The sequence below is a fragment of the Bufo bufo genome, chromosome 5, assembly GCF_905171765.1.
Source record: "Bufo bufo chromosome 5, aBufBuf1.1, whole genome shotgun sequence".
NCBI lineage: Eukaryota > Metazoa > Chordata > Amphibia > Anura > Bufonidae > Bufo > Bufo bufo.
Window position 1 is genome coordinate 555,871,890 of NC_053393.1, and position 14,395 is coordinate 555,886,284.

At 45.8% G+C, this 14,395-nt stretch overlaps 2 protein-coding genes across 10 annotated transcripts in view; both read right to left on the reverse strand.

The window, feature by feature from the left end:
• LOC121000834 (zinc finger protein 383-like) overlaps window positions 1-14,395 on the reverse strand; it is a 1,218,895-nt gene that overhangs the window by 917,716 nt on the left and 286,784 nt on the right. The gene's annotated exons all lie outside the window — the stretch shown is intronic.
• LOC121000853 (zinc finger protein 585A-like) lies at window positions 12,117-14,357 on the reverse strand. Of its 2 annotated transcripts, XM_040431585.1 has the most exons (2): window positions 13,702-14,357; window positions 12,801-13,449 (listed from the first exon to the last, which is right to left on the reverse strand). In XM_040431585.1, exons 1-2 carry the CDS (start codon window positions 14,207-14,209, stop codon window positions 12,905-12,907), a joined length of 1,053 nt encoding a protein of 350 aa, XP_040287519.1. In that variant the 5' UTR covers window positions 14,210-14,357; the 3' UTR covers window positions 12,801-12,904. The 2 variants fall into 2 exon arrangements, with proteins under 2 accessions (XP_040287518.1, XP_040287519.1); XM_040431584.1 differs by having other exon boundaries at window positions 12,117-14,357.

The following is a 14,395-nucleotide window of genomic DNA, read 5'->3' on the forward strand; positions in this document are numbered from 1 at the left end:
CGAACAGCTCAGAAATCAAGGGTATCGGGTAAGCGTTCTTGATCGTGATGCGATTGAGACCCCTGTAATCGATGCAAGGCCTCAACTCACCGCCCTTCTTTTTCACAAAGAAAAATCCAGCCCCTGCCGGGGACGAAGATTTGCGAATGTGTCCGCGTGAAAGCGCCTCCCTCACGTACTCCTCCATGGCCTCATTCTCCGCTACCGACAGTGGATAGACTTTGCCACGAGGAGGAACGGCACCAGATTGTAACTCTATGGCACAATCGTATGGGCGGTGCGGAGGTAGGGCAACCGCGCGCACCTTATCGAATACATCCCGGTACTCCTCGTATTCAGGAGGCAACAGAGAGTCCGAGGAAGTACACAGCAACTTGACAGACCCATGGATGCAACTAGCCCCACACTGCGGTGACCACGAGAGGATCTCGACCGATCTCCAATCGAAAGTCGGATTATGCTTCTGGAGCCAGGGGTACCCCAAGACCACCGAGTAGTGTGGAGACGAAATAACCTGGAGGCAGACCGACTCTCTGTGAACGGCACCAATGGCTATCCCCACTGGAAGGGTCTCATGAGTCACGTGTGGCGGCAGAAGGGGTCTGCCGTCTATCGCCTCAAGAGCCAGTGGGGAACCTCGAGCCTGCAGAGGAATGGAATTGGCGGCAGCGAACACACTATCAATGAACAAACCACCAGCACCAGAGTCCACCAACGCCTGGGTCGTCACCGAGCCCCCGACCCAGGAGAGGACAACAGTGATCAGTGGTTTGTCAACACGGGAAACCGGGGACGAGGAGACTCCACCCAAGATCTGCCCCCGACAGGATCTCAGGGTACGAGCGTCTCCCGGACGGTTCGGACATGCCAACCGAAAATGCCCACCGAGACCACAGTACATGCATCGGCCCTCGCGTCTCCGGAGTGCCCTCTCCCCCTCGGACAGGCGAGCAAACCCCAGCTGCATGGGTTCACCCCCAGACAAGTCATCCCCAGGAGGCGTGGGAGGAGAGGGAGGCACGGGTGGGACAGCAAACGTAGGCACCAATCTGTTAGAAGACCTCCGCAGGTTCTCCTTAAAGGAAGGTCTCTCCCTGAGTCTGGTGTCAATCAAAATCAGGAAAGAAATAAGAGACTCGAGCTCAACTGGTAGGTCCTTAGCTGCAACCTCATCCTTCAAGGCATCCGAGAGACCATGAGAGAAAGCAGCGACCAGAGCCTCATTATTCCAGCCCACCTCTGCTGCCAGGGTACGAAACTCAATGGCGTATTCAGCTACGGATCGTGAACCCTGTCTGATGGACATAAGGAGCTTCGCAGCAGAGGCAGCACGAGCCGGCACATCGAATACCTTCCGAAGAGAAGCAACAAAACCGGAAAACTCGGCAACCACCGGATTGTTGTTCTCCCATAAAGGGCTGGCCCAGGCCAAGGCCTTGTCTGAGAGCAGCGAGATCAAGAAGCCCACCTTTGATCTCTCAGTAGGAAAGGCATGTGGCAGCAACTCGAAATAAATGCCCACCTGGTTAAGGAAACCTCGGCACTGAGTTGGCTCTCCCCCAAAGCGCTGTGGAAGAGGGGCAGAACCGGTCATACCCCGAAACACCGCAGGCGCAACAACAGGTGTCGGGGTAGACTCTGGCGCAACAACCGGAGCGGCAGTAGGAGCGAGCCCAGGAGCGACAACCGACCCATCGGCAACGGGAGCGAAATGAGCCGTGCGTTCAAGCAGGGTTTGCAACGCCACAGCGAACCGACCCAACAGGTGATCCTGCTGATCAAGTCTGGCAACCAGCGTGGGTAGCGAGGATGGCCCTGTACCGTCAGAATTCATGGCTTGGTCCTAATGTCACGGAACCATGAACCAGACGTACAACAGAGATAAGTGAAAATAAGAAGGCTTTATTGAAAATAAAGCTGTAAAGCAAAAGTCCAAACGGATGGTGAAACCGAGCAGAGTCTTAGCGAAGCCAGAGGTCAGGAACCAGAAGGGTAGTCAGACGAAGCCAGGATCAGGAACCAGCAGGGTAGTCAGACGAAGCCAGGATCAGGAACCAGCAGGGTAGTCAGACGAAGCCAGGATCAGGAACCAGCAGGGTAGTCAGACGAAGCCAGGATCAGGAACCAGAAGCAGCAGCAGTCTTAGAAGCATGTGAACACAAGAGGACCAAGCAAGGAACTGAAGCCACAGACCTCCTATATATATGAGCTAGGCATCCAGCTCCTCCCAGGGGAAGGAGGAGCCGCAGGGTGGAAGGCTACAAGAAACCCAGGACCCAAGATGGCCGCCAGCACATGTCAAACGAAGGAGAGCAGCAAGCAGGTAAGACCATGACAGTAATGTCATAGCCAGACCCTTATTTCTGATATTTGCAGACTCTATACTGACAGGGAATGTCCCACAGGATTGGCGTGTGGCATATGTGGTGCCAATATTCAAAAAGGGGCCAAAAACAGAGCCTGGAAACTATAGGCCGGTAAGTTTAACATCTGTTGTGGGTAAACTGTTTGAAGGTTTTCTGAGAGATGCTATATTAGAGCATCTCAACGGAAATAAGCAAATAACGCCATATCAGCATGGCTTCGTGAGGGATCGGTCATGTCAGACTAATTTAATCAGTTTCTATGAGGAGGTAAGTTCTAGACTTGACAGCGGCAAATCAATGGATGTCGTATATCTGGACTTCTCCAAAGCATTTGACACTGTACCACATAAAAGGTTAGTATATAAAATGAGAATGCTCGGACTGGGAGAAAACATCTGTTTGTGGGTAAGTAACTGGCTGAGTGATAGAAAACAGAGGGTGGTTATTAACGGTACACACTCAGATTGGGTCACTGTCACTAGTGGAGTACCTCAGGGGTCAGTATTGGGCCCTATTCTCTTCAATATATTTATTAATGATCTTGTAGAAGGCTTGCATAGTAAAGTATCACTTTTCGCAGATGACACTAAACTGTGTAAAGTAATTTACACTGATGAGGACAGTATACTATTACAGAGGGATCTGGATAGATTGGAGGCTTGGGCAGATAAGTGGCAGATGAGGTTTAACACTGATAAATGTAAAGTTATGCACATGGGAAGGAAAAATGCAAGTCACCCGTACATACTAAATGGTAAAACACTCGGTAACACTGACATGGAAAAGGATCTAGGAATTTTAATAAACAGCAAACTAAGCAGCAAAAACCAGTGTCAGGCAGCTGCTGCCAAGGCCAACAAGATAATGGGTTGCATCAGAAGGGGCATAGATTCCCGTGATATGAACATAGTCCACTTTACAAATCGCTAGTCAGACCACACATGGAGTACTGTGTACAGTTCTGGGCTCCTGTAAACAAGGCAGACATAGCAGAGCTGGAGAGGGTTCAGAGGAGGGCAACTAAAGTAATAACTGGAATGGGGCAACTACAGTACCCTGAAAGATTATCAAAATTAGGGTTATTCACTTTAGAAAAAAGACGACTGAGGGGAGATCTAATTAATATGTATAAATATATCAGGGGTCAGTACAGAGATCTATCCCATCAGCTATTTATCCCCAGGACTGTGACTGTGACGAGGGGACATCCTCTGCGTCTGGAGGAAAGAAGGTTTGTACACAAACATAGAAGAGGATTCTTTACGGTAAGAGCAGTGAGACTATGGAACTCTCTGCCTGAGGAGGTGGTGATGGTGAGTACAATAAAGGAATTCAAGAGGGGCCTGGACGTATTTCTGGAGCTTAATAATATTACAGGCTATAGCTACTAGAGAGGGGTCGTTGATCCAGGGAGTTATTCTGATTGCATGATTGGAGTCGGGAAGGAATTTTTTATTCCCCTAAAGTGGAGAACATTGGCTTCTACCTCACAGGGTTTTTTGCCTTCCTCTGGATCAACTTGCAGGATAACAGGCCGAACTGGATGGACAAATGTCTTTTTTCGGCCTTATGTACTATGTTACTAGCTAGTAATTCGATATTGACTCTGGTTAGTCATAGATTTTTGGACGATCTTTGCGGACAAGAAGACTGGGGATGGGCCGTGAAACAAATGGAGCAAACGTGCAAAGCCTTGCACTTTGAAAAATAACAGTCTGACCAGTTGAAATTATTGCAGACCTGACTCCTGCCCAGAAACACTATGGGCCTGCCCCATTTGTCAACGTTCTGCCCTGAACTTGAGGAGCCGGAAGGAATGGCAGGGGGTACCTTGGGCCAGAGATCCTGAATTGGGACACCAGTCGGAGGAATGCGAGATGGATTGACAGGTTGCACAGGTGGGCGCTTTAAGACCCGCAAAATGCCTGCAGAACAGCTCCATGTCTAGTGTGGACCAATCCGTGATGTGCTGGAATTGGGACAGAGCAGCAGCGGCTTTGGCAGAAAACGAGCGATGATAGTCATAAAAGGCATGTCCTCCATACTTGTGACCCAAATCAGTTACCCTGTACAGGTAGGTGTCTAGTTCCTCCCTACGGTGTGGTTGGGCATAGCATAGAATATCCCGGAATAAGCTGAAAGCCAGCACAAATTCCAGAATGGAGAGTTTCTTGTGCAGGCGGGCATTTTTGGACTTAAGAACCACCGACACGTCCCCACATGCGATGGTCTTATTTTTCGTTGGAGTCATGGGTGGAAATGAGGATAGAAGCCAGGTTTACATCTTTACCTGCCAGAATATCCTTGCGGATGTTGTCAGGAACGAAGTGTGACGGGGCAATGGTAAAGGAGCTGGGAGCCCTACCTGGGGTTGGGGCCCGAGTGGTGGAGGGGCCTGGGACAGGAGAGGTAGGTATGTCCGGCATTGACGGCCTGGTCTCCACAGCCAGCAACCTGGTCTGGATGTCAGACACTGAACTGGAAAGAGTGTTAATGATTCAATGAAGCTGGGCCAGCGATGTCTGGATTGTAGACAGGGACACTTGTTCCTCCGCAGCTAAGATAGGCTCAGCAGTTAGCAGTCTGTACAACTCTGCTTTGCGAGCCGAGGCAGGATAGCGAATGCCTCTCCTGGTTAATTCGGTCATTAGCTTTGGAATGGTCCACTGCCTGAAGGAAAGATTGCTTCCATGGGCCGAGCTGGGTGATTCCGGAATGGAGCGAGTCTCGGCGATATCGGAAGCGTGGGACATCGTGCTGTGAAATAAAAGATGGAAAAAATGAAAAATGGAAGTAAGGGGGGTGGTAGAGCCACCTGACGCCCTCAAGTGAACCTGCGGAACCCTCAGAATGCAAATACCGAAGTGTGACAGAGAAAAGCTGTCACCAAGAAGAGGGGTAAGAGGGCTGACCCACCTGACGAGCTGGCCTAGATTACCTGAAAGAAAGGCTACATATATGATTCTGGCAGGATCCTGAAGGACGAAATACTGAAAAATCAAAACTTACCTGGATTGGGCGTATGATACCGTGGAACTTGAATGATCTGGATGACCAAGGACCTAAGACTGATACCTGGAGGAAACCACCTAAATGGAAACCGAACCAGACAGACCTCTTTGATGATCCTGGAAAACATGGGGTGAGGTTAGAGAGATTCTGGAGACAACGTAGAACCCGACGTGGATCAGGGAGCTGGAAGCCCGAATGTAGAGAAACCAAACCGGCCTGATACATGTGAGGTAAGTGAGTGAACACCTGGAGTCAGAATTGAATGACCGATGCGTGGCAGGCGAACAGGAACACGTGCGTTGGCTGCGTGGCCAGTGGCAAGCTGCACCTGATGCGCATCTGGGCAGGAACAAATGAACCAATTGAAACATGCCTGACGTGACAGATGACCTGATAAGCCTGCCGTGTGGCAGGACCGTGGAACAGAGATGGGAAAGAACCTGTTGAAACAATCATGCGCCTGATGCGTGTCAGGGCGGCAGATGAACCTGATGTGTTTGAGAACCTTGAAAATAACATGAACCTGATGCGTGTCAGGAAATAACAAAAGAGGAAAAATGAAAAAAGACATGAATCTGCTGCGTGGCAGATACCTGGCCGGATGGACCTGATGCGTGTCAGGAAAATAAAAAAAGACATGAATCTGCTGTGCGGCAGATACCTGGCCGGATGGACCTGATGCGTGTCAGGAAAATAAAAAAAGACATGAATCTGCTGCCTGGCAGATACCTGGCCGGATGAACCTGATGCGTGGCAGGAAAACAGGTGTCAGAAAAATAAAAAATGACATGAATCTGCTGCGTGACAGATACGGGACCAGACGAACCTGATGTGTGTCAGGAATATAACAATGACATGAATCTGCTGCATGACAGGAAAAAATTATAATTTTTTTTTATTCTGATGCGTGTCAGAAAATGGAACCTAACATGTGCCTGATGCATGTCAGGCAACTCATCATGAACGTGAGCGTGCGGCAAAGTTGAGACGGTGCTCTGGATGTAGATGTGGATGGAATGGAGCTGTAAGGTGATGGCAAGGGAATTGTGTGCGTACCTGGTATGTGTAACATGTTTAGCTTAATTATGCGTGAACTGGTACAAAATGGTGGTCCATGTGTTACATGATGGACCCTTTGGAGGGGTCCCTTTTTTGGGGGGGCTGGGGCTGCTACTGGGTATTTGCAATGACTGCCAAGTCTCTGTTTATGAAGATAAGTACTAAGATGTGTGCTGACTGTGATTATGTTAGATTAACATAATGCAACAATCGTCTGTGCTGGCGACCTGCTGGGAAAGAATCTGAGCTAGCCGGAAGACGCGGCCGGCGTTGCCCAGGAGACCAATGTGGGAGGCGGGGCCCAGTCTCGCGAGAGGACGGCAAATACACTGGATGAACGGGCGTCGAGGCTCCCAGAACGGGGAGCAGCTCAAGGCGCCGCAAGCTTACCGGATGGGCGAGAGGATGGTGGCAGTGCGAATTAGGCGGCAGTGCGATTTCGGCAGCAGTGAAGTTCAGGCGGCAGCGAGGTCGGGCCAGCGGTGGCATGCGCAGGAGACCCAGAAGCAGAAGGGACGTCACATAAGAGCACGGCGTCCATGATGAAAAGCGGGGCGGTGCTATATAGGCCTCCTTCGCCCCTCCCATAAATGCAGGCTGAGCTTCAGCCTTTACCACTTATCGTATAACCGTAAAGGGTGTTTTTTTAAATTGCATCTCCATTAGGCTCTTATAATGGAGAAGTAACTCCACTGGTGCCCCCTTGTGAACTAGTAAGGTCTATGATAGAATGTTTAGTGGCAGGTGCTTTCTTCCCCTGCTGTTCCTGTGACTGTATGGTATGCCGGAGTTGCAAATATAGGTAAAACTGGGTTTTCAGTAATGTAAATTATTTTTGTAGCTGGGTATATTCCTTAAGGGTACCATTATCAAATAACTGATGTATGCGGTTAAGTCCGTATGCTTCCCATACCTGGGCATTTGCTACTTTATCCAACTCCTTGAACATAGGTTTGGGCCAAATCGGAGTGAACTTGGTAAAACCCGTGAGTCCTGCAACAGTTCTAGCCTTCCACCTCTGTGTATAGTACGGAGCAGGCCAAATCGGTTCCCTACTTTAACCATTGTACCATCCTCTATTTCAGACATTAGGCTTTTACCATTAATCAATTGTTTTACAATCCTTCCAGCTGTATTAAGGCCACCATCGTCTCCCCAGCCCCTGATATGCTGCAATTGGGCTGCTAAGTAATATATTCATCTAAGAACAGCAATAGGACATAGTGCTACTTTTTCCGTTAATGGGCCATAACGGAGACCTTTCACTGTCTCCGCTCTCCTTAGGGCCTCTGCAAGGGGCTCTATTGCCATTGCAAACAATAGGGGAGATTAAGTGCACCCTTGCCCGATTCCCCTGTGTAATTTAAAGGACTCAGAATAAATGGGGGGCTCTCCGAGTCTAGCTGTGGGGCATTTATATAGTGTTCTATCCACCTAATGAATTCTGGTCCAACCCCCAATTTCTTGAGCACCTTCCATAGGTATCGCCATTCCACGCTGTCGAATGCTTTGGCCGCATCAAGAGATGCGACCGCCGCATTCAAGGCGAGGACCTGGCTCACCTGAATATTTAGGAATAATCTCCTTATATTCACCGCTGTTGACATGTTAGGCATAAATCCTGCTTGGTCAGTATGTATGAGCGAAGTTATCACGAGTTTAACCTATTCGCCAAAAGTTTTGCTAGGATTTTGGCATCTACCTGAAGCAGGGAGATAGTCTAGCGGCAGAGTCCTATAGGCCTATCTTTTCCCGGTTTTGGAATAACTACTATTATTGCTTCATTCATAGACATGGGCAATTTACCTTGACTCTGGGCTTCCTTATAGACCTCTAATAATTGAGGTAATAGTGTAGAGGCATACGTTCTGTATATTTCAACCGATAGCCCATCTCCACCCGGGGCCTTGTTATTTTACATATTACCTCAAAGCATCTTCCATTTCCTTTACAGTTATAGAGGCTTCTAGGAAATTTCTCTGTTCCTCAGGGTAGGGAGTAGCAACTGGTCTAGAAATCCTGCAGTCTCTGTGTAATCAGCATCCGCTTTTGATTCATAAGGATGAGTAGAACAGGTGCATGACCACTAATATCTATTCTGATGTCGTGCACAAGTCTCCAGTAGAGTTACGGAGAGCAGCTATATATGCCGATAGTTGTTGGGCCTTAGATATTAGTGCCAGTAATCTTCCTGTTCTCTCCCCCTCCTCATAATACGATTGCTTTTCAAAAAAGCGTTTGTCGCGTTAATAAGCAAGCGATCATTTAGTGCTTGTTGTGCTTCTTTCCAGTGTGCTGCATGTTCTATAGAGGGTTGCTCTACATAATTTGCCTCTGCACTTTCCACCCCCAACAACAGTTTTGTATGGTCACCCTAGTTTTTTTATTTTTTTATTTACATCCGCTATAAGTAACCCTCTTAAGAAGGCCTTCATGGTATCCCACACCACCAAACGAGATGCAGTAGGTAAATAATATGTGAAGAATTCCTTCAGCCTCTCTCCTATCAGCTAAAACAGAGAGCCAGTGCGGATAAAATTTCCACATTTCGCCTCTGTTCACAGCCGGGGGAAGGAAATTAACCAACGCTAGTACCGGAGAATGATCAGAGAGTCTTCTGGGTAGATATTGTATTTCTTGAAATCAGAAATCTCAAATCCGAATAATTGTATCACATTTATTATTTATTGTTTTACATTCTTATATTGGTATTTTAATCTTGAAAATTTGTTTAATAATATTTTATTATAAAAAGTCATTTTATAAGTGTTAGCAATCAGATATCAAGTTTATATTTCACACAATGATATATCACACCAATTGGGACATCTGGGCCAAAAAACGCATGTGTCCCCCCAAAAAAACGCATGCAAACTGCAAGAAAGAAAAAAAATAAAAAATAAATTCAAGGCTGTATAGAATTATCCCCTGATTATGTGGGAGGATTCCCTGGCCAACTTGGGAGTAGTATGAACAACAGGTGTCCGAGATTTGGGAAGCAATTAAAGGAATGGATAAAAATGGAGGCAGAGCAGGCAGACACTTGACTACTGAGGAAGGGAGAGTGAATCTACCCGTAACGCGTATGGTGAAACAAGTGATGTACCTGCATTAAAAAGCTTCCGATAATACTGTATGGCCATACAGAAGAAAATTTTTACAGTAAAGGATTAACTATTCTTATCGTCGAAAGCTGCACCAAAGGAAATTGCGGAACAGAGTGGCAACTCCCGCGATCTTTGGAACTCCCGCGAAATTTAAACCAGCTTGCTGTATGGAGCGACTGAATAAGCCGGCAAATATTTAAAGCTCCATTGAAGCAATAGGGAGACAGCAGATGCTAGACGGTAAGCCAAATATCGATTTAAAGTTTTCTTCGATTCAAAGCTCATATCGACCTTAAAAGGATATGCTATAAGAGACTTTTCACATTATCAGGATTCCTGTGGACACTTTATGAACATATTGCGCTCCCAGTGAATACACCTACAACATTTTCAGTGACATTCAGTTTCCCAAATTGGGATAGAGCGCTAGAAGATAATACCCCCTCTTTCCCAAATAACAGCATATACTTGAAGTTTTTTGGTGTGATATATATTATTGAATTTATCGACACTATTCAGTGGTATCGAATATTCTATCGAATATTTCAACATTGAATTTTCTACCATTCAATTTATCGAATATTTCTATTGAATATATTTTTATCGAATATAGTATCGATCATATCTACCACAATATATGTGACTGTAATGTTGTATATTATTGCTACATTGTTCTTATAAATTTTATTACTTGTATTTTATGGGGATTTAATAAATATTTTCTGCACGTCAATTTGGTTGCCAAGTGTATGAGTGCTCGCTCATTTTCCTATTACTACATTTGCCTTTAAAGAGAGGGTGGGGTGATTCCCTCTATATGAGCTTGCAGCACCATACCTTAACTACTTGCTAGTGAGCCACCACAACCTACCACTATTTCTTGAATAGGGTGACCCATTTCAGCATTACCCAGTACTAGGTCTATTCTGGATAACGAATCATAGGTACTGGAACAACATGAGTATTGTTGTGTTTGGGGGTTTTTCAACCTCCAGAAATCTAAAATGGAAGCTTCAGTTTAAGAGCCTCCCAAATGGAGTAATCCCCTCAGAAGTTAACTGGGTAGATGCCCCCATTCTATCCAGTACCGGGCAGATCACATTATTAAAATCTCCTAATATTAACGTTGGGACAGTGGGCAAGAACGCGAGGAATGAAAACACTCTCCTAATAACTAGTGATGAATATGGCGGGGGTACATAAATACCAATTATGACACATGGAATATTGAACATTGGGCCATATAAACAAACATAGAACCCTTCTTCATCTATCTTGTTAGATATACATTTGAAGATTATATTCTTATGAATGAGTATGCTCACTCCCCTCGCATAAGTGGAATAAGTGGCATGGAAGCAATGACCCACCCACTGAGGTCTAAGTAAATGAGTCTGGTCCGGCATTAAAGGAGTCTCCTGTAAGCAGCATACCAGGGGCTGGTAGAGTTTCAAACTTTCCATAATGGCCTTTCTTTTAGTGGCCTCTTTTATCCCTCCTACATTCCAACTTAAAAAACTCACTGGTTTAGCCATATCTATCCCAGGGTGTCATATCTGTGGCCGTACCTTCCCACCCAGTGAAGAGTACCCCTAGCCCATAACTGTGCAGTATCTTATATAACATGTACAAGCACCACAAGGACATTTTCCCCATATCTGCAAATCCTATGTTATTAACCCTAAATAATCCCCGAACTATGCCTAAAATAGGCGATTAACAACTAAAACGCTTGAATGCGCTGGCCTTCCTGATAGGTCCCGATTAAAAACACCTAACTTAAGGTCCTCGGGATCAAAAAAACACCCGTCAGCAAGGCCAGGTAATCCGGACAGCTAGTCCACTGGAAAAGAGAGAGGTGGCAGCCCTGCAAGTAATAACAGGAACTAAATTAACACATAACAATAACTGTGTTATCTAAACTATTAGAGCTGGTTGCGTCGTAGTCTCCCGTTCACTTCCCGGTCATTATTTATATTAAGTTTACAGATGCTAAACAGCATAATACACCCACTGCACGTTATAGATACATGTTCCGCTCAGTTACAAACTCTCTATAGAAATAACATGTAAAGTAAACATTCTAGCATTGGCACATGCATACACCCAGTCAGTCACATTCACGGAGTATGATCATTTACTTGCGCTGGAGCCTGATGACCCATTCTCAATCTGGTGGCTGTCTTTCCTCACGCAGTTGCCAGCCATCTCAATGCTTCTTTTGGGTCCTTAAAAAAAAACTGGTAGATCCCAGAGCAACTACCCTGAGTTTCGTTGGGTACATCATAGGAGACTCCATATTCTCTCAAGCGACGCTTTATATCAAGGAATCTGGCTCTCTTTTTCTGCACCTTCATGGAGAAATCAGTAAAGAGTGACACCTTGTGGCCGTTAATTGAAAGATCCGGTAGCTCCCTGGCCTTTCTAAGAAGAATATCACGATCTCTGCAATGGAGTATTTTCATGAGCAACGGTCTCGGGGGTGCACCCGGTGGCAATGAGCGAGTAGGCACTCTGTGAGCACGTTCAAGTGCAAACAGCGGAGTTAATGTTTCTGCACCAAACCGCTCTTTTAACCAGGTTTCAAATAACTCTGTAGGGTTAACACCTTCCACTTTTTCTGGTAATCAAACTAATCTTACATTATTTCGTCTCAGCCGATTTTCCAAGTCATCTTGCTTGGCAGCCAGTATATCTAGCCTGCGAGCATGTTCCGTAGTGTCCCTCTTGAGAGGATGTATAGCGTCCTCCATATCGCCCACTCGCTCCTCCAGGGCGGTTGTGCGTTCTGCCAACTTTTGAAAGTCCTGCCTGACTATGGACAGATCTTCTTTTAAGGCTCCGACTTGCATTGTCAGCACCTTCATTGACTTGCCGCATTTAGTAATGGCTTGCATGACATCTTTGAGGGTTGACTCCTCCGATTTGGATTCCTGAGCCTCTGACTCAGTGTCTGCACAACTCGTCTGTAAGATGCCATAGTTAGGGCCGCGTTCTTTTACTGTAGCAGCTTCCACCCCCTCACTGTCAGAGTTTATGCCACTATTTGATGGTAGAGCCTCACCCTTGTCTCAGAGCGTCTTGTGCTAAGTAGTGCCGCTGAAAAAGCATATTGTGCCAGCCGCGCTGCAGCAGAGCCAGAGCCATCTTGCGGGTCCTTGTCTGTGCCTTTTCCTTTTCTTTTCCTGGTCATGGCAGCTAAATTTCGCTATTGTTGTGTTCCCAAGGTCCACTGCAGGGTAAACATGCAAGCAACAGTATTAGGCTAATGTTTGCAGGATAATTGGCTGGGGTAGTGCAGGAGCTCAGCCGACGCACAGCCGCTCACATGCTTGCCCCCCTCCCCCATCAGTCACATTCTTAACATGAATATGGCTTCTCCTTTGTGCAGATTTGCTGATGTCTCTCAAGACTTGATTTCATAGTAAAACATTTCCCACATTCTGAACATGAATATGGCTTCTCTCCTGTATGAATTCTCTGATGACTCTGAAGATATGATTTCGTAGTAAAACATTTCCCACATTCTGAACATGAATACGGCTTCTCTCCTGTGTGAATTCTCTGATGACTCTGAAGATGTGATTTCTGAGTAAAACATTTCCCACATTTTGAACATGAATACGGCTTCTCCTTTGTGTGAACTTTCTGATGTTTCAGAAGATTTGATTTATGAGTAAAACATTTCCCACAGTCTGAACATGAATATGGCTTCTCCCCTGTGTGAATTCTCTGATGTTTAATAAGATATGACTTCTGAGTGAACCATTTCCCACATTCCGAACATGAATACGGCTTCTCCCCTGTGTGACGTCTGTGATGTAAAAGAAGAGCTGATTTTGTAGCAAAACTCTCTTCACATTCTGAACAAATAAAATGCTTCTCACCTGTGTGAATTCTCTGATGTATAGCAAGACTTGAATTATTAGTAAAACATTCGCTACATTCTGAACATGAATACGGCTTCTCTCCTGTGTGAATTCTCTGATGGGTCTGAAGAGATTTTTTATGAGTAAAACATTTTCCACATTCCGAACATGAATACAGCTTCTCCCCTGTGTGAATTCTCTGATGGGTCTGAAGAGATTTTTTATGAGAAAAACATTTTCCACATTCCGAACATGAATAAGGCTTTTCCCCTGTGTGAATTCTCTGATGGCTCTCAAGAGATGATTTCTTAGTAAAACATTTACCACATTCTGAACATGAATACAGCTCCCCTGTGTGAATTCTCTGATGGGGCTCAAGATTTGATTTATGAGCAAAACATTTTCCACATTCCGAACATGAATACGGCTTCTCCCCTGTGTGAATTCTCTGATGGCTCTCAAGATGTGATTTCATAATAAAACGTTTCCCACATTCTGAACATGAATAGAGCTTCTCTCCCGTGTGAACTCTCTGATGCCTCTCAAGTTCTGATTTGTGAGTAAAACATTTCCCACACTCTGAACATGAATACGGTTTCTCCCCTGTATGAATTCTCTGATGGACAACAAGAGAAAATTTCTGAGTAAAACATTTCCCACATTCTGGACATGAATACGGCTTGTCTCCCGTGTGAACTCTCTGATGCCTCTCAAGTTGTGATTTGCGAGTAAAACATTGCCCACAGTCTGAACATAGATACGGCTTTTCCCCTGTGTGAATTCTCTGATGGCTCATAAAATATGATTTTGAAGTAAAACATTTACCACATTCTGAACATGAATACGGCTTCTCTCCCGTGTGAACTCTCTGATGCCTCTCACGTTCTGATTTGTGAGTAAAACATTTCCCACACTCTGAACATGGATAAGGCTTTTCCCCTGTGTGAATTATCTGATGGTTTATAAAATGTGATTTCTGAGT

What these genes read in the sequence shown, in the direction of transcription:
- LOC121000853 (XM_040431584.1), bottom strand. Translation starts at nt 14,209, where the DNA reads ATGAGCCATCAGAGAATTCACACAGGGGAAAAGCCGTATCTATGTTCA.